This window comes from Solea senegalensis, linkage group LG2, assembly GCF_019176455.1.
Source record: "Solea senegalensis isolate Sse05_10M linkage group LG2, IFAPA_SoseM_1, whole genome shotgun sequence".
Taxonomy (NCBI): Eukaryota; Metazoa; Chordata; class Actinopteri; order Pleuronectiformes; family Soleidae; genus Solea; species Solea senegalensis.
In genome coordinates, this window is record NC_058022.1 from 4,195,207 (window position 1) to 4,215,092 (window position 19,886).

The 19,886-nt window shown below is 41.5% G+C and overlaps 4 protein-coding genes across 4 annotated transcripts; all 4 read left to right on the forward strand.

The window, feature by feature from the left end:
- Positions 1 to 1,188: 1,188 nt before the first annotated feature.
- LOC122764889 (trace amine-associated receptor 13c-like) lies at positions 1,189 to 2,270 on the forward strand. Its single transcript, XM_044018891.1, has 2 exons — positions 1,189 to 1,374; positions 1,466 to 2,270. Exons 1-2 carry the CDS (start codon positions 1,205 to 1,207, stop codon positions 2,268 to 2,270), a joined length of 975 nt encoding a protein of 324 aa, XP_043874826.1. The 5' UTR covers positions 1,189 to 1,204.
- A 6,072-nt stretch (positions 2,271 to 8,342) lies between these two features.
- LOC122765609 (trace amine-associated receptor 4-like) lies at positions 8,343 to 10,495 on the forward strand. The gene is made up of 2 exons (XM_044020002.1): positions 8,343 to 8,532; positions 8,620 to 10,495. Exons 1-2 carry the CDS (start codon positions 8,357 to 8,359, stop codon positions 9,428 to 9,430), a joined length of 987 nt encoding a protein of 328 aa, XP_043875937.1. The 5' UTR covers positions 8,343 to 8,356; the 3' UTR covers positions 9,431 to 10,495.
- A 1,580-nt stretch (positions 10,496 to 12,075) lies between these two features.
- LOC122765611 (trace amine-associated receptor 13c-like) lies at positions 12,076 to 14,272 on the forward strand. The gene is made up of 2 exons (XM_044020004.1): positions 12,076 to 12,280; positions 12,371 to 14,272. Exons 1-2 carry the CDS (start codon positions 12,108 to 12,110, stop codon positions 13,179 to 13,181), a joined length of 984 nt encoding a protein of 327 aa, XP_043875939.1. The 5' UTR covers positions 12,076 to 12,107; the 3' UTR covers positions 13,182 to 14,272.
- Positions 14,273 to 16,801: 2,529 nt separating this feature from the next.
- Positions 16,802 to 18,524, forward strand: LOC122764926 (trace amine-associated receptor 13c-like). Its single transcript, XM_044018938.1, has 2 exons — positions 16,802 to 16,974; positions 17,066 to 18,524. The coding sequence occupies exons 1-2, from the start codon at positions 16,802 to 16,804 to the stop codon at positions 17,874 to 17,876; spliced, it is 984 nt and encodes a 327-aa protein (XP_043874873.1). The 3' UTR covers positions 17,877 to 18,524.
- The last annotated feature ends 1,362 nt before the right edge of the window (positions 18,525 to 19,886 follow it).

The window sequence follows — 19,886 nt, forward strand, 5'->3', positions numbered from 1 at the left end:
AAAGCAAATAAACCTTTTTGAAACCTGCTTCTGTTCTGCTGCAATTGAGTCCACGATCTTGAATCCCGCCATGACAGTTTGCGTGTCCCAATGATCCTAGGAGCTCAGTTGTTGTGGGCCCTGACTGGCACAGTCCAAAAAGCCAACATGGGTCCCCCTTCCCATGGGCTCACCACCTGTGAGATGGGCCATGGAGGTCGGGTGCAGTGTTAGTTCGGTGGTGGTTGAAGGCGAGGACCTTGGAGGTACGAACCTCTGGCTCTAGGGACATGGAATGTCACCACTCGGGCAGGAAAGGAGCCTGAGCTGGTGCTCAAGGTTGAGAAGTTCTGAATAGATATAGTCGGGCTCAACTCGACACACAGTTTGGGCTCTGGAACCAGTCTCCTCGAGAGGGGTTGGACTCGTTTCCACTCTGGAGTTGCCCCTGGTGAGAGGCACTGAGCGGGTGTGGGCATACTCAATGCCCCCCAGCTCAGGGCCTGTACATTGGGGTTCACTCGGGTAGACAAGAGGGAAGCCTCCCTCTGCCTCTGGGTGGGGGGATGGGTACTAACTGTTGTTTGTGCCTATGCATGGAACATCTGTTGAGCTGGTGACAGCTGAGTACCCACCCTTTTTGGAGTCCGTGGAAGTGGTGCAAGAAAGTTCTCCTGCTGGGGATTATTTTGTTCTGCTGGGGACTCCAATGCTCACATGGGCAATGACAGTGAGACCTGGAGGGTGTGATCCCCCGATCCGAGCCAGAGTGGTGCTATGTTGCTGGACTTTGTCCAAAACAAAAACCATGTTCAAGAAGTGTGTCCATATGTGCACTTGACACCAGGATACCCTTGGTTGTGAGTCAATGACAGACTCTGTGGTTGTGTCGTTAGACCTGCGGCCATATGTCTTGGATACTCAGGTAAAGAGAGGGGCGGAGCTGTCAACGGATCACCACCTGCCCTTTCACACATTTCAGATTGGCCCTTGGACCCTTCGGTCATTAAATGCCTGTGTGTACTTCGTCTATGATGTGATTGACAGTGGACGTCACAGACGGGGACATTTTACTGGCCAAACTGAAAAACATGATGTCATCATTGAGTAGAGGCAATGACACGCAAACATGCTGAAGGAAGTAGGAGGTCCACCGAGAAAGAGATAAAATCCACTGCTCCAGGCAGAAGACTGGGCAGTGTCTTGTCTTGGCCTCACTGTAACGATGCAAAGCCTTGATGAAGTGGACCTCTGTTTCCCACAACTGAACGCCTCCTGCAGGAAGACGGCATTGCCTCCGCTTGTGTCCATGATCACTTACATCATGCTAACGTTCATTGGTCTGCTCACTGTGATTCTCAACCTGCTCGTCATTGTCTCCATCTCTCACTTCAGGTTGTTAAATAGTCATTGTTTTTTTTTAATTTCAGAACTGTTAAGGGTTATACAACAATTACTAATGTATGTTACTCTCTTGCTTCTGCAGGAAGCTCCACACCCCGACCAATATCCTTCTCCTTTCTCTGGGTATCTCAGATTTCTTTGTGGGCTTCCTCATTTTCATTCAAACCTCTGCGATAGACGGTTGCTGGTTCCTTGGTGACTTCATGTGTATCCTGTATTACGTGTTGATGTACATCACCACCTCTGCCTCGATAGGAACCATGATTCTTATATCAGTTGATCGCTATGTGGCTATTTGTGACCCAATGCATTACCGAACCAAAGTCTCTGAAAAAAGAGTTAAGATGTGTGTCTGTGCTTGTTGGGGGGGTTCGACCCTCTGTCACTGTTTGCTGCTGAGGCACAACCTGAAACACCCAGGCAGCCTGAATTCCTGCATTGGAGAGTGTGTCATTCTAATCAGTAACATCTCTTCAGTCATAGACATGACTGTGTCCTTTATTGGTCCTGTCATAGTCGTAGTCGTCCTGTATCTCAGAGTCTTTGTGGCGGTCATCGTTCAGGTCCGTGCCATGCGAGTGCGCACGGCAGCCGGTCCTCAACAAAGCTTGGTCAAAGTAAAGAAATCCGAATTGAAAGCGGCGCGGACTCTCGGCGTTGTTATTGTTGTGTTTTTATTATGCCTCTGCCCGTTTTTTTGCGGTACAGTGACAGGTGTGGATACCCTGCTCAGTGCATCCAGTAATGCATTTCTTTTACTTCTGATCTACATAAACTCCTGTTTAAACCCCCTGATATATGCCTTTTTCTATCCATGGTTTAGAAAATCTATCAAACTAATTTTTACACTTCAAATACTGAAGCCTGGCTCATCTGATTTCAAATGAATGTAAAGAGAACAGAACTGATGAGTAGTTTTTAATAATGTTGGGATCCTACACATCAATAGAGAAACCCAGTGAACAGAGTAATGTCTCGAGATAAATTAACCTTAAACTGTCTGCTTAGGTGGACTTTAGAATCTCATATGCTTGACCCTGTTTGGAAGTGTGCATATAGTGCTGCATGAAATATCCCAGCCACAACACCCATGAGAAATCTGAAAACCTTATGTCCCTTATTGAGTATCATGCATAATATATGTCACATATTGTGTCCAGAATATGTTATGAATATTGCACAAGTCAATTCCCAGATGTCTCCTGTTGTTAAATGTCAATTATCCCATGTCATTTGTACTTTTATCACTGCACTTTAGCTTTTTTAACAGTATATACAGACTCTTTGTGACTGAGCTGTGATTTAACAAGTGACAGTTGTTTTTGTTCTGCCTTTGTTTCTCTGATCAACAACAGTTGTTCTCAAACAATTAGAACTAAGACTCACATTCATCCATGAATTTATGACCCAAACTGTTTAAACTCATGTTAATTTCACAAATACCTTCATGCAAGAGCTGAGGGATGTGGCCCTAAATTCATATCCTGTTTTATGTAGGTCGAGAAGCAATATACGTTATTTTTTACGAAATGTGCTTAAAATGTCTAGTTTTCACATGATTTTAGTTATTTTGCACAGTACAATATATAAAAATTATCATAGGAATATCTTGAATTATTAAGTCAATGCAGCGTCCTCTGAAGTAGGGCTAGGTATCACCACCAATTTACTGAATGGATTTGATTCCAATTCACAATGTCTCAATTCGATTCAATCCATGAATTTATTTAATTCAGTTCCGATTTGATTAGAAATATTTCAGTTACAATACCACTCTTAGTTGGTTATGAAAACATTTTTATAGAATTAATGTCAATTATACAAATATTCCTCACAACTGGCATATGGATAATATTTGTGTTTACATAAACAACAGAATCCAAAGCAGTTCCATTAATGTAATTTTTATTTAACATGACCAGCACACTGATCACGTGACATTCCAGTGTTACATTTAGTACCAAGGTAGAATGCATCAAATGCCATTACCTTTATTCAACAAAATATATGTAACTAATTAAATCTGAACAGCTGTCCAGTCCCTGAGAAAGACAGTAGAATCCTGAAAATGTAAATAAATTACATATTAACCAGCACATACATTTGCAGTACGTAATAAACTAGAATTCCAATTTTTCCCAACAAGGGCTTATCAGCTGTGACTATCTCACATGGAATGGTGCAGGAAATCTGGTTTTAGTCATTGAAAGAACAGTTTTGAAATAAACTCAAACTCTGGACATTAACAAAGTGCAAAGTGCATGAATAAAACATGTTTTGAGAGATGTTGAGAAATGTTCAACTATTCAAGTGACAGTTTCAGCACCAGCCAATCAAATCATGCCTAAGCTGAAATGCTATACAGTTAATATGGAGTTTTCAGACGAGGCCCTTCTCCCGGTTTTTAGTGCCCTGGTATACTTCCACGCACGGCATGTGTGGACCCAGTGTGCATTGTGCGCATGGCACGATTTGCATCAACGTGGATAGGAACCATGGTCCTCATATCAGTCGATCGCTATGTGGCTATTTGTGACCCAATGCATTACCGAACCAAAGTCTCTGAAAAAAGAGTTAAAATGTGTGTTTGTGCCTGTTGGGGGGGTTCAACGCTCTGTCATTGTGTGCTGCTGAGGCACAACCTGAAACACCCAGGCAGCCTGAATTCCTGCATCGGAGAGTGTGTCATTGTAATCAATAACATCTCTTTAGTCATAGACATGACTGTGTCCTTTATTGGTCCTGTCATTGTTGTTGTTGTCCTGTATCTCAGAGTCTTTGTGGTGGTTATCGCTCAGGTCCGTGCCATGAGAGCGCACACGGCAGCTGGTCCTCAACAGAGCTCGGTCAAAGTAAAGAAATCAGAAATGAAAGCGGCACGGACTCTCGGCGTTGTCATCGTTGCGTTTCTGTTATGTATCTGCCCATTTTATTGTGGTACGGTGACAGGCGAGGACACCCTGCTCAGTGTGTCAAGTGATGCATCAATTATACTTCTGTTCTACTTTAACTCATTTTTAAACCCACTTATTTATGCCTTTTTCTATCCCTGGTTTAGAAAATCTATCAAACTAATTTTTACACTTCAAATGCTGAAGCCCGGCTCCTCTGACTTTAACATTACATTACATTACATGTCATTTAGCAGACGCTTTTATCCAAAGCGACTTACAATGGAAACAAGTACAATTAGCCAGGGGTGGAATCGAACTTGCAACCATGATGTCTTTGGTACACAAGGCAGGGTCTTAACCACTGAGCCACTCCACCCCACCCGACTTTAAATTAATGTAAAGAGAACAGAGCTAATGAGTATTTGTCTTTTTTTTAATTACGGAGCAATAGAGAACCCCAGTGAATGGAGTAAAGTGTAGTGTAGTTAGGAAGTGTGCTCATGCTAAATCCCAGCCATGTGCAAGCACAACACACATGGGAAAGCTGAAAACCTGATGTCCTTTATTGCCTATAATGCATATTACATGTCACATATTGTGCCAAGAATTCAATATTCACAAGTTTTCTGCCCCTAAATGTCAATTTTCCCGTCTCATTCATGCTTTTGTCACTGCACTTTAGCTTTTTTAACATTATATACATATGCACAATGACTCTCTGTGACCGAGCTGTGATTTAAATAGTTTTTTTTGTTCTGCTTTTGTTTCTCCAAGATATGACTCAGCAAAATCTGTGAGGGTCGTTAATACGCTCAGATGCATTTTTAAGGATTTGTTCTTGATCAATTTCTCTGTGGAAATTTAAATTTAAAGTTGCTGTCAATGAAATAGGTTTGTTATGATGTGAGCCAAATCTATGTTTTGGCTTCTTTCACTGAGCTACAACAGTTGTTCTCAAACAATAAGGTGATGTTGGTATTTTATGCACAGTACAATACATAAAAATGATCATATGAATGTCATGAATAAAATTCAGAGCAGTCACAATGAAAGTCAAAGTGTTGTCAGTGATGTTATGATGATGTCTGTAATGATAAAGCGTCAATAATCCTGAATGAGTCTCTGCATCAGACAGCTGCGTGTGTGTGTGGGTACTCCTCAAGTTGTGGGGACCTAAACTTTTTTACACTTACATTATGGGGACCAACTACATTTTAAGGTGAAGACATGTTTTAAAGTTAGGGTGAGGTTAGGATTAATTAGACACTGGTAATTCAGTCAATGCGGTGTCCTCTGAAGTAGGGCTGGGTATGTCCTTCATCGATTTGATTCCGATTCACAAGGTCTCAATTGAATTCGATCAACAATTCAATTTGATTCAACTCTGATTTAATTAGGAATATTTCAGTTACAATATCACTCTTAGTTGGTTATGAAAACATTTTTACCAAATTAAAACATTAATTATACAAATATTCCTCACAACTTGTTAAAGTTTTATTCATAGGATAAACCCCTACACACATCACATCAAGATACAACAGAACTCAAGTCAGTACAATAGGGAGACAGAACAATACAAAACATAGTCACAATAAGATACAATACAATGCAATACAATACAATACAAGGACAAGAAAGACATACAAAATCATACAAACATACTGCAACCAGAGTTTGGACAAATATACTAAAAGAGATGGTGACAACGTCAATGAAAGCATGGACAGATTAGTTCAAAATTAGAGGACAGGGCTTAATTAAAGCAATTAAGAGATATAGAAGATCTAATGCCCACAGATAAATGATTCCAATCATTAGGACCTTTAAACATAAATGCTTTTCTTCTTGTTGATTTCCTAATATATGGAACTGAAAAGTAAAGATAAGTAGAGTGTCTGGTCCGATAATTAGAGGTAGGTAACACAAAGTACTGTTTGAGATAAGAGGGATAGTTGAAATAAATACACTTATATATAAATTGAAACCAGTGAATCTGTCGTCTTGTATGAGGAGAGGAAAGCTGAAGAGACTGGTACATGATGAGTATGATAAGGACAGTTGAGTATAAATCTGCAGATTCTGTTACAAACTTTAGTAAGGGGGGCTTGCACACATTTAGAGGCAGAAATATACACAATGTCACAATAATCTAATACAGGAAAAATAAATTGTGTGGCCAGTTTCTTCCTGAAATTATAAGTGAAACAATGTCTGGACCTATATAACAAACTAACGCAACAATTCACTTTCTGTACAGTATGATTAATATGTGTTTTGATTGACAATGTGGGATACAGCCATACATCAAGATATTTACCTTTTCAACCTTCTGCAAAGGTGTGCCATCCTCACACACACACACACGGTGAGGACAGTATTGTACAGGAATCTGAACTGGATTTCAATTTTGAATTTTTGCTAAAAAATATAGTAACAGATTTATTTTTATTGAGAAGTAATTTGTTTTGTGAGAGCCAATCTTCGAGAATATTAAAATCAGACTGAATGGTGGCTTGTATTTCAGATATGTCAGATTTCGAAGTGTAGATGACAGTATTATCTGCATACAGTTGTACTGAAGAGTTGGTGAAAATATGTGGTAGGTCATTAACAAATATAGAAAAGAGAAGGGGTCCCAAGGACATCTTCGGCTGGCATATGGAGAATATTTGTGTTTGCATTAACAACAGAATCCAAAGCACTTACATTGATTTACTTTATTTAATATGATCGACACACCCCTCCGGGAGCTGCCACCGCATACCCCTCCAACACGGAGGGGTTTCCATGTTCCACTGATCCTAGGAGCTGCCCCAATTAGGGTTACCCAAGGCAAACAGGTCCAAGGTGAGGGACTGGACAAAGAGCTATTCAAAGACCTCTGAAGAAGCAAACAAATGTACCAGACTCTACCTCACCTGGACTAGGGTCACCGAGGGGGCATGATGGCGGGCACTTGGTGTTTGGGACTTCACCCGTGGGTCCCCCTTCCCATGGGCTCGCCACCTGTGGGAGGGGCCATGGAGGTCGGGTGCAGTGTGAGGTCGGTGGTGGTCGAAGGGGAGGATCTTGGAGGTACGACCCTCGGCTGTAGATGCTGGCTCTAGGGACGTGGAATGTTACCACACAGGCAGGTAAGGAGCCTGAGCTGTGCTCAAGGTTGAGAAGTTCCAACTAGATATAGTTGGGCTCGCCTCTACACACAGCTCCATCCTCATTGAGAGGGGTTGGACTTGTTTCCACTCTGGAGTTGCTCCTGGTGAGAGACACCGAGCAGGTGTGGGCATACTCATTGCCCCCCAGCTCAGGGCCTATACATTGGGGTTCCCTCTGGTAGATGAGAGGGTAGTCTCCCACCAACTTCAGTTGGAAGGACAGGTACTGCTGAGGATTCCGTTTTTTTCTGCTGGGGGACTTCAATGCTCACGTGGGCAATGACACTGAGTCCTGGAGGGGTGTGATTGAGAGGAACGGCCCCACGATCCGAGTCCGAGTGGTGCCTGTTGCTGGACTTCTGTGCTTGTCACCAATTGTCCACATCAAACACCATGTTCAAGCATAAGGGTGTCCATATGTGCACTTGGCACCAGGATACCCTTGGTTGTGAGTCAACAATCAACTTTGTGGTTGTGTCGTTAGACCTGCGGTCAGTTGGCTCCGACCTAAACATATTGTGAGGGTCTGTTGGGAACATCTGACGGAGTCCCCTGTCAGAAAGAGCCCTAATTATAAGCCCTACTACAGTATGTAAAGTGCCTTGAGATAATGTATGTTGTGATTCAGTGCTATACCAATAAAACACACCTGGCTTCTTACTATCGTTTTTCATGCCCTTTCACATGTTATATCAGATTGGCCTCAGGACCCTACGGTCATTAAATGTCTGTGTGTACTTCGACTACGATGTGATTGACAGTGGAGGTCACTGGCAAAACTGAAAAACACATGATGTCATGGTTGTGTGGAGACGATGACATGCAAACATGCTGATGGAAATAGGAGGTCCAATGAGAAAGAGATAAAGTCCACTGATTCAGACAGAAGACTGGGCAGCGTCTTGTCTTGGCCTCACTGTAATGATGCAAACCCTCGATGAAGTGGACCTCTGTTTCCCACAACTTCTCAACGCCTCCTGCAGGAAGACGGCATTGCCTCCAGCTGTGTTCATGATCACTTACATCATGCTGACGTTCATCGGTCTGCTCACTTTGATGCTCAACTTGCTCGTCATTGTCTCTATCTCCCACTTCAGGTTGTTGAATATTTCCTCTGTCTTCATTTCAGGAATGTAAAGGATTATATGACAAATAATATATATGTTACTCTCTTGCTTCTGCAGGAAGCTCCACACCCCCACCAATATCCTCCTCCTTTCTCTGGGTATCTCAGATTTTCTCGTGGGTTTCCTTATTTTCATTCAAACCTCGGCGATAGACGGCTGCTGGTTCCTCGGTGACTTTATGTGTATTGTTTATTATGTCATGGAATACATCATCGTTTCTTCCTCGGTAGGAACCATGGTCCTTATATCAGTCGATCGCTATGTGGCTATTTGTGACCCAATGCATTACCGAACCAAAGTTACTGAAAAAAGAGTTAAGATGTGTGTTTGTGCTTGTTGGGGGGGTTCGACCCTCTGTCACTGTGTGCTGCTGAGGCACAACCTGAAACAGCCAGGCAGCCTGAATTCCTGCATCGGAGAGTGTGTCATTCTGATAAATAACATCTCTTTTGTCATAGACATGACTGTGTCCTTTATTATTCCTGTCATTTTCGTCGTTGTCCTATATCTCAGAATCTTTGTGGCAGTCATCGTTCAGGTCCGTGCCATGCGAGTGCGCACGGCAGCCGGTCCTCAACAGAGCTCAGTCAAAGTAAAGAAATCAGAAATGAAAGCGGCACGGACTCTCGGCATTGTTATTGTTGTGTTTTTATTATGCGTCGGCCCGTTTTTTAGCAGTGCGGTGACAGGCGAGGACATCCCGCTCAATGTGTCAAGTGATGCATTTGTCATACTTTTTTTCTACTTTAACTCCAGTTTAAACCCACTGATATATGCCTTTTTCTACCCCTGGTTTAGAAAATCTATCAAACTAATTTTTACACTACAAATACTGAAGCCCGGCTCCTCTGACTTCAAATTAATGTAAAGACAACGGAGCTGATGAGTAGTTTTTCATAATGTAGGGATCCTATAGACCAACAGAGAAACCCAGTGAACAGAGTAAAGTCTAGACATAAATTAAACATAAACTGTCTGCTTAGGTGGACATTAGAATCTCTTCTATGCTTTGACCCTGAGTTTGGAAGTGTGCATATAGTGCTGCATGCAACATCCCAGCCATGTGCAGGCACAACACACGTGGGAAAACTGAAAACCTGATGTCCTTTATTGCCTTAAATGCATAATATGTCACATATTGTGTCCAGAATATGTTATACATATTGCACAAGTCAATTCCCACAAGTTTTCTGCCACTAAATGTCAATTTTCCTGTCTCATTTATGCTTTTATCACTGCACTTTAGCTTTTTGTTCAATTTTCTACATGCACCATGACTCTCTGTGACCAAACTGCGATTTAAATAGTTGTATAAATAGTATAGTTTGTTCTATTTTTGTTTCTCCAAGATATGACTCAGCAAATTGTGTTAGGGTCATTGATAATCTCTTGTGCATTTTTAAGGATGTGTCTTTGATGAATTTTGCAATGCTGAAATTTAAAGTTGCTGTCACTGAATTCATTTGTTATTATGTGTGCCAAATCTATGTTTTTGGCTTCTATCACTGAGCTATAACAGTTGTTTTCAAAGAATAAGAACTGACACTCACATTCATGCATGAATTTATGACCCAAACTGTTTAAACTCATGATCATTTCACAGGTACCTTCATGCAATAGCCAAGTGATATGGCCTTAATTTAATATCCTGTTTAATTTAAGTCAATAGGTGATAAATGATGTTGGTATTTTATACAAAATGTGCTTTAAGTGTCTAGTTTTCACTTTATTTTATGTATTTTGCACAGCACAATACATAAAAATGATGATGCAAATATTTTTAATTAAATTTAGAGCAGTCACAATGAAAACCAAAGTGGTGATGATGTTATGATGATATCTGTAATATTAAGCGTGAATAGTCCTGAATGAGTCTCTGCATCAGAGAGCTGTGTGTGTGTACCTGGTATTCCTCATGTTGTGGGGACCCTGTTTGCACTGTCACATTATGGGGACTTGTCTTCCTTATGGGGACAAACTACATTTTAAGATGAAGACATGTTTTAAAGGTGACATCGAATGCTTTTATCGCACATATATTTTAGTTATGGGGGTCTTCTCACATATATTAACTTGTTTTCATGATGAAAAACCTCCTAGTCACTGCAAACGAGCCGATCAAATGTCCCTCACTGGCGCTCTCATCAGCCGCACTGTTTCAGACCAAAATCACCCCCCCAGAATTCAGACTGTGTTGTGATTGGCCAGCCAACGAGAGCTTTCCCACTGTCCTGTGATTGGCCAGGTACCTGGAAGTGACGTAATTAGCACATCAACTCTCAGATACGCAGCTCCCCCTCTGGCACGGTGGATGCACTGCATCTCAGCAGCTACAACAAGAGTAGTTCTTCTTCATCTTCTGCGGTTGAATGTACGCAACCAGATGTGCCCGGACTAATGCCCGCACCAGGAGAAGCGACGGTGGTGAGAGGAGTGGTGAGGTTTACTGATGACAACATCAGCAAATGGAAAATGTCTTTCCACTTTGCAGAGCCCAGGAAAACAATAAAACCCTATTTTCTCACCAGTGGCTGAAATGTTTGTTCTGAAACTTTAGGATTTCATAAACGAGGTAATGACACAGATAAACACACAAAAGCAGCATTAATTGGATCTTCCGGTCAATGTTGCCTTTAAAGTTAGGCTAAAGTTATGATTAGTATAAGGCCACTAGTAATTCAGTAAATGCAGTGTCCTCTGAGGTAGGGCTGGGTAACGCTACCAATATTGATTCGATCCACAATTTGATTTGATTCACTTACAATATTTCAGTTACAATACCACTCTTAGTGGGAAATGAAAACATTTTTACAGAATTAATATGTTAATCGTACAAATATTCCTCACAACTGGCATATGGAGAATATTTAATAACAGAATCCAAAGCAATTACATTAATGTACTTTTTATTTAACTTGACCAGCACACCCCTCAAGGAGCCACCACCTTATCATGGTGGAGAGGTTTGTGTGTCCCAATGATCCTTTGAGCTCAGTTGTTGGGGTTGTTAGACCTGCGGCCATATATCTTGGACACTCGGGTGAATAGAGGGGTGAAGCTGTCAACTGATCACCATCTGGTGGTCAGTTGGCTCCGATGGCAGGGGAGGATACCGATCAAGCCAGGCAGATCTAAACATATTGTGAGGGTCTGTTGGGAACATCTGGCGGGGGTCCCCTGTCAGATAGAGCCCTAATTATAAGCCTTACTACAGTATGTAAAGTGCCTTGAGATAATGTATGTTGTGATACAGTGCTATACCAAACACACCTGACTTCTTCCGCTCGTTTTTCATGCCCTTTCACATGTTATATCAGATTGGCCCCTGGACCCTACGGTCATTAAATGCCTATGTGTTCTTCGACTATGATGTGATTGACAGTGGACGTCACTGGCCAAACTAGAAAACACATGATGTCATGGTTGAGTAGAGACGATGACACACAAACATGCTGAGGGAAATAGGAGGTCCACCAAGAAAGAGATAAAGTCCACTGATTCAGGCAGAAGACTGGGCAGCGTCTTGTCTTGGCCTCACTGTAACGATGCAAACCCTCGATGAAGTAGACCTCTGTTTCCCACAACTCCTCAACGCCTCTTGCAGGAAGACGGCATTGCCTCCGGCTGTGTCCATGATCACTTACATCATGCTGACATTCATCGGTCTGCTGACTTTGATGCTCAACCTGCTCGTCATTGTCTCCATTTCCCACTTCAGGTTGTGAAGTATTTGTTGTCTCTTCATTTCAGAACTGTTAAGGATTTTACAACAAATAATAATATGTATGTTCCTCCCTTGCTTCTGCAGGCAGCTCCATACCCCCACCAATATCCTCCTCCTTTCTCTGGGTATCTCAGATTTTTTCGTGGGTTTCCTTATTTTCATTCAAACCTCGGCGATAGACGGCTGCTGGTTCCTCGGTGACTTCATGTGTATTGTGTATTACGTGCTGGAATACATCATCGTCTCTTCCTCGATAGGAACCATGATCCTCATATCAGTCGATCGCTATGTGGCTATTTGTGACCCAATGCATTACCGAACCAAAGTCACTGAAAAAAGAGTTAAAATGTGTGTTTGTGCTTGTTGGGGGTGTGCGACCCTCTGTCACTGTGTGCTGCTGAGGCACAACCTGAAACAGCCAGGCAGCCTGAATTCCTGCATCGGAGAGTGTGTCATTCTAATCAATAACATCTCTTTAGTCATTGACATGACTGTGTCCTTTATAGGTCCTGTCATTGTCGTTGTCGTCCTGTATCTCAGAATCTTTGTGGCAGTCATCGTTCAGGTCCGTGCCATGCGAGTGCACACGGCAGCTGGTCCTCAACAGACTTCGATCAAAGTAAAGAAATCAGAAATGAAAGCGGCGCGGACTCTCGGCGTTGTTATTGTTGTGTTTTTATTATGCCTCTGCCCATTTTTTAGCAGTGCGGTGACAGGCGAGGACATCCTGCTCAATGTGTCAAGTGATGCATTTGTCATACTTTTTTTCGACTTTAACTCCAGTTTAAACCCACTGATATATGCCTTTTTCTATCCCTGGTTTAGAAAATCTATCAAACTAATTTTTACACTACAAATACTGAAGCCTGGCTCCTCTGACTTCAAATTAATGTAAAGCCAATGGAGCTGATGAGTAGTTTTTCATAATGTAGGGATCCTACAGAGCAATAGAGAAACCCAGTGAACAGAGTAAAGTCTAGACATAAATTAAACATAAACTGTCTGCTTAGGTGGACATTAGAATCTCTTCTATGCTTTAACCCTGGGTTTGGAAGTGTGCACATAGTGTTGCATGCAACATCCCAGCCATGTGAAAGCACAACATACGTGGGAAAACTGAAAACCTGATGTCCTTTATTGCCCATAATGCATCGTATATGTCACATATTGTGTCCAGAATGTTATAAATATTGCACAAGTCAATTCCCACAAGTTTTCTGCCCCTAAATGTCAATTTTCCCGTCTCATTTATGCTTTTATCACTGCACTTTAAGCTTTTTTAACATTCTGTACATGTGCCATGACTCTCTGTGACCAAGATGTGATTTAAATAGTTGTTTTTGTTCTGTTTTTGTATCTCCAAGATATGAGTCATAAAAATGTGTGATGGTCAGTGATAATCTCTTGTGCATTTTTAAGGATGTGTTCTTGATGAATTTTGCAAAGCCGGTGTTTGTGCAAATTTTAATGTAGATTATAATGTAATTATCTTGAGTTAAATTCACAGCATCACAATGAAAACCAAAGTGATGATGATGTTATGATGATATCTGTAATATTAAGCTTGAATGATCCTGAATGAGTCTCTGCATCAGAGAGCTTTGTGTGTGTGTATTCCTTACGTTGTGCGTTGTACATTTGCACTGTCACATTATGGGCATGTGTCTTCCTCATGCAGACAAACTACTTTTTAAGGTGAAGACATGTTTTAAAGTTAGGCTGAGGTTACAATTTGTATAAGGCCACTAGTAATTGAGGTCAATACAGTGTCCTCTGAAGTAGGACTGGGTTTTGCTACCAATTTCAATTTGGTCCACAATTTGATTTGATTCAACTCCGATTTGAATTGGAATAATTTGGTTACAGTACCACTCTTAGTGGGAAATGAAAACATTTTTACAGAATTACTAATTATAAGCGTTACTACAAATCTATGTTTTGGTTTCTTTCACTGAGATACAACAGTTGTTCTCAAACAATAAGCACTGAGAATCCCACTCATCCATGAATTTATGACCCACACTGTTTAAACTCATGTTTATTTCACAAATACCTTCATGCAAGGCCCTACATTAATATCCTGTTTTATGTAGGTCGAGAGGTGATATACGATGTTGGTATTTTATACGAAATGTGCTCAAAATGTCTAGTTTTCACTTCATTTTGTTTATTTTGCAGAGTACAATACATAAAAATGATAATATGAATATCTTGAATGAAATTCAAAGCAGTAACAATGAAAGTCAAAGTATTGTTGATGATGTTTTGATGATATATGTAATATTAAGCGTGGATATTCCTGAATCAGTTTCTGCATTAGACATCTGTGTGTGTGTGTATGTCTGTGTGCACCTGGTACTCCTCAAGTTGTGGGGACCTAAACTTTTTTACACTTATATTATGGGGACTTTTCTTCCTTATGGGGACAAACTACATTTTAAGACATGTTTTAAAGTTGGGGTGAGATTAGGATTTATTAGGCCACTAGTAATTCAGTCAATGCAGTGTCTTCTGAAGTAGGGCTGGGTATCGCCACCAATGTCCTGTATCGATTTAATTACGGTTCACAAGGTCTCAATTCAATTCGATCCACAATTTGATTTTATTAGATTCTGATTTAATAAGGAATTTGTCAGTTATAATAACACTCTTAGTTGGTTATGAAAACATTTTTACTGAATTAAAACGTTAATTATACAAATTCCAAACAACTGGCATGTGGAAAATATTTGTGTTTACACTAACAACAGAATCCAAAGCAGTAACATTAATGTACTTTTTATTAACATGATCAACATACCCCTCCGGGAGCTGCCACCTTATCATGTTGGAGGGGTTTGTGTCACGAAGCAGCGGTTATGTTAGTTTAGTTGGTGTGGGCAGTTAGGTTTTTCAGTTTTGTTATGTCACTTCCTGTTTTATTTTGGCGATGGGTTTCCACTGTCTGTGTTCACTGTCTCTGTCTTCACCACGCCCCCTTGATTAGTAACCACTTGCACCTGGCAATAATTACCCCTGCACCTTTAAAAGCTTTACTCTCCCCTTGTCAGTGCGTCACAGATGAGTATTCAGAGAAGACCAAGTTATCGATTCAAGTGTTTGCATCTCATAGTTTCCCCGTTCATGGATGTGTCGCAGCAAGGCTGTCTTTTTGATTTCAGTTTTTCACAGCAAGTCTGTAGTTTTATTTTCTAGTTTTCGCAGCTTGGTTGTAGATTTCTTTTCTGTGATTTTGAGGAGTTTTTTGAGCCTGTTTGCTCTTTTCCTGACTTTTGTTTTGACCTCTGGTCAACTTTTAATTTTTGCTTATGAAAGCAAATAAACCTTTTTGAAACCTGCTTCTGTTCTGCTGCAATTGAGTCCAAGATCTTGAATCCCGCCATGACAGTTTGCGTGTCCCAATGATCCTAGGAGCTCAGTTGTTGGGGGCCCTGACTGGCACAGTCCAAAAAGCCAACATGGGTCCCCCTTCCCATGGGCTCACCACCTGTGAGATGGGCCATGGAGGTCGGGTGCAGTGTTAGTTCGGTGGTGGTTGAAGGCGAGGACCTTGGAGGTACGAACCTCTGGCTCTAGGGACATGGAATGTCACCACTCGGGCAGGAAAGGAGCCTGAGCTGGTGCTCAAGGTTGAGAAGTTCTGAATAGATATAGTCGGGCTCAACTCGACACACAGTTTGGGCTCTGGAACCAGTCTCCTCGAGAGGGGTTGGACTCGTTTCCACTCTGGAGTTGCCCCTGGTGAGAGGCACTGAGCGGGTGTGGGCATACTCAATGCCCCCCAGCTCAGGGCCTGTACATTGGGGTTCACTCGGGTAGACAAGAGGGAAGCCTCCCTCTGCCTCTGGGTGGGGGGATGGGTACTAACTGTTGTTTGTGCCTATGCATGGAACATCTGTTGAGCTGGTGACAGCTGAGTACCCACCCTTTTTGGAGTCCGTGGAAGTGGTGCAAGAAAGTTCTCCTGCTGGGGATTATTTTGTTCTGCTGGGGACTCCAATGCTCACATGGGCAATGACAGTGAGACCTGGAGGGTGTGATCCCCCGATCCGAGCCAGAGTGGTGCTATGTTGCTGGACTTTGTCCAAAACAAAAACCATGTTCAAGAAGTGTGTCCATAAGTGCACTTGACACCAGGATACCCTTGGTTGTGAGTCAATGACAGACTCTGTGGTTGTGTCGTTAGACCTGCGGCCATATGTCTTGGATACTCAGGTAAAGAGAGGGGCGGAGCTGTCAACGGATCACCACCTGCCCTTTCACACATTTCAGATTGGCCCTTGGACCCTTCGGTCATTAAATGCCTGTGTGTACTTCGTCTATGATGTGATTGACAGTGGACGTCACAGACGGGGACATTTTACTGGCCAAACTGAAAAACATGATGTCATCATTGAGTAGAGGCAATGACACGCAAACATGCTGAGGGAAGTAGGAGGTCCACCGAGAAAGAGATAAAATCCACTGCTCCAGGCAGAAGACTGGGCAGTGTCTTGTCTTGGCCTCACTGTAACAATGCAAACTCTTGATGAAGTGGACCTCTGTTTCCCACAACTCCTCAACACCTCCTGCAGGAAGACGGCATTGTCTCCGTCTGTGTCTTTGATCACTTACATCATGCTAACGTTCATCGGTCTGCTCACTGTGATGCTCAACCTGCTCGTCATTGTCTCCATCTCTCACTTCAGGTTGTTACATATTTGTTGTTTTTTTCATTTCAGAAGTGTTAAGGATTATACAACAAATAATAATATGTATGTTACTCTCTTGCTTCTGCAGGAAGCTCCACACCCCCACCAATATCCTCCTCCTTTCTCTGGGTATCTCAGATTTCCTCGTGGGCTTCCTTATTTTCATTCAAACCTCGGCGATAGACAGCTGCTGGTTCCTTGGTGACTTCATGTGTCTCCTGTATTACGTGCTGATGTACATCATAGCCTCTTCCTCGATAGGAACCATGGTCCTCATATCAGTCGATCGCTATGTGGCTATTTGTGACCCAATGCATTACCAAACCAAAGTCACTGAAAAAAGAGTGAAAATGTGTGTTTGTGCTTGTTGGGGGGGTTCGACCCTCTGTCACTGTGTGCTGCTGAGGCACAACCTGAAACACCCGGGCAGCCTGAATTCCTGCATCGGAGAGTGTGTCATTCTAATCAATAACATCTCTTCAGTCATAGACATGACTGTGTCCTTTATTGGTCCTGTCATTGTCGTTGTCGTCCTGTATCTCAGAGTCTTTGTGGCGGTCATCATTCAGGTCCGTGCCATGCGAGTGCGCACGGCAGACGGTCCTCAACAGAGCTTGGTAAAAGTAAAGAAATCAGAATTGAAAGCGGCTCGGACTCTCGGCGTTGTTATTGTTGTGTTTTTATTATGTGTCTGCCCGTTTTTTAGCGGTACAGTGACAGGTGTGGATACCCTGCTCAGTGCATCCAGTAATGCATTTCTTTTACTTCTGGTCTACTTTAACTCCTGTTTAAACCCACTGATATATGCCTTTTTCTATCCCTGGTTTAGAAAATCTATCAAACTCATTTTTACACTTCAAATACTGAAGCCTGGCTCATCTGATTTCAAATTAATGTAAAGAGAACAGAACTGATGAGTAGTTTTTAATAATGTTGGGATCCTACACATCAATAGAGAAACCCAGTGAACAGAGTAATGTCTCGAGATAAATTAACCTTAAACTGTCTGCTTAGGTGGACTTTAGAATCTCATATGCTTGACCCTGTTTGGAAGTGTGCATATAGTGCTGCATGAAATATCCCAGCCACAACACCCATGAAAAATCTGAAAACCTTATGTCCCTTATTGAGTATCATGCATAATATATGTCACATATTGTGTCCAGAATATGTTATGAATATTGCACAAGTCAATTCCCAGATGTCTTCTGTTGTTAAATGTCAATTATCCCATGTCATTTGTACTTTTATCACTGCACTTTAGCTTTTTTAAGAGTATATACAGACTCTTTGTGACTGAGCTGTGATTTAACAAGTGACAGTTGTTTTTTGTTCTGCCTTTGTTTCTCTGATCAACAACAGTTGTTCTCAAACAATTAGAACTGAGACTCACATTCATCCATGAATGTATGACCCAAACTGTTTAAACTCATGTTAATTTCACAAATACCTTCATGCAAGAGCTGAGTGATGTGGCCCTAAATTCATATCCTGTTTTATGTAGGTCGAGAAGCAATATACGGTATTTTATACGAAATGTGCTTAAAATGTCTAGTTTTCACATGATTTTAGTTATTTTGCACAGTACAATATATAAAAAATTTTATAGGAATATCTTGAATTATTAATTATTATTATTATTAAGTCAATGCAGCGTCCTCTGAAGTAGGGCTAGGTATCACCACCAATTTACTGAATGGATTTGATTCCAATTCACAATGTCTCAATTCGATTCAATCCATGATTTTATTTAATTCAGTTCCGATTTGATTAGAAGTATTTCAGTTACAATACCACTCTTAGTTGGTTATGAAAACATTTTTATAGAATTAATGTCAATTATACAAATATTCCTCACAACTGGCATATGGATAATATTTGTGTTTACATTAACAACAGAATCCAAAGCAGTTCCATTAATGTAATTTTTATTTAACATGACCAGCACACTGATCATGTGACATTCCAGTGTTACATTTAGTACCAAGGTAGAATGCATCAAATGCCATTACCTTTATTCAACAAAATATATGTAACTAATTAAATCTGAACAGCTGTCCAGTCCCTGAGAAAGACAGTAGAATCCTGAAAATGTAAATAAATTACATATTAACCAGCACATACATTTGCAGTACGTAATAAACTAGAATTCCAATTTATCCCAACAAGGGGTTATCAGCTGTGACTATCTCACATGGAATGGTGCAGGAAATCTGGTTTTAGTCATTGAAAGAACAGTTTTGAAATAAACTCAAACTCTGGACATTAACAAAGTGCAAAGTGCATGAATAAAACTGATGTTTTGAGAGATGTTGAGAAATGTTCAACTATTCAAGTGACAGTTTCAGCACCAGCCAATCAAATCATGCCTAAGCTGAAATGCTATACAGTTAATATGGAGTTTTCAGACGAGGCCCTTCTCCCGGTTTTTAGTGCCCTGGTATACTTCCACGCACGGCATGTGTGGACCCAGTGTGCATTGTGCGCATGGCACGATTTGCATCAACATGGATAGGAACCATGGTCCTCATATCAGTCGATCGCTATGTGGCTATTTGTGACCCAATGCATTACCGAACCAAAGTCTCTGAAAAAAGAGTTAAAATGTGTGTTTGTGCCTGTTGGGGGGGTTCAACGCTCTGTCACTGTGTGCTGCTGAGGCACAACCTGAAACAGCCAGGCAGCCTGAATTCCTGCATCGGAGAGTGTGTCCTTCTAATCAATAACATCTCTTTAGTCATAGACATGAATGTGTCCTTTATTGGTCCTGTCATTGTCGTCATCGTCCTTTATCTCAGAGTCTTTGTGGTGGTTATCGCTCAGGTCCGTGCTATGCAAGCACGCACAGCAGCCGGTCCTCAACAGAGCTCGGTCAAAGTAAAGAAATCAGAAATGAAAGCGGCACGGAC

Bases quoted from the DNA above. Each gene is read 5' to 3' on its own strand.
- LOC122764926 (XM_044018938.1), top strand. From the start codon at position 16,802: ATGCAAACTCTTGATGAAGTGGACCTCTGTTTCCCACAACTCCTCAAC. The intron at 16,975-17,065 runs GTTGTTACATAT...TTGCTTCTGCAG, and splicing joins GTCTCCATCTCTCACTTCAG to GAAGCTCCACACCCCCACCA.
- LOC122765609 (XM_044020002.1), top strand. From the start codon at position 8,357: ATGATGCAAACCCTCGATGAAGTGGACCTCTGTTTCCCACAACTTCTC. The intron at 8,533-8,619 runs GTTGTTGAATAT...TTGCTTCTGCAG, and splicing joins GTCTCTATCTCCCACTTCAG to GAAGCTCCACACCCCCACCA.
- LOC122764889 (XM_044018891.1), top strand. From the start codon at position 1,205: ATGCAAAGCCTTGATGAAGTGGACCTCTGTTTCCCACAACTGAACGCC. The intron at 1,375-1,465 runs GTTGTTAAATAG...TTGCTTCTGCAG, and splicing joins GTCTCCATCTCTCACTTCAG to GAAGCTCCACACCCCGACCA.
- LOC122765611 (XM_044020004.1), top strand. From the start codon at position 12,108: ATGCAAACCCTCGATGAAGTAGACCTCTGTTTCCCACAACTCCTCAAC. The intron at 12,281-12,370 runs GTTGTGAAGTAT...TTGCTTCTGCAG, and splicing joins GTCTCCATTTCCCACTTCAG to GCAGCTCCATACCCCCACCA.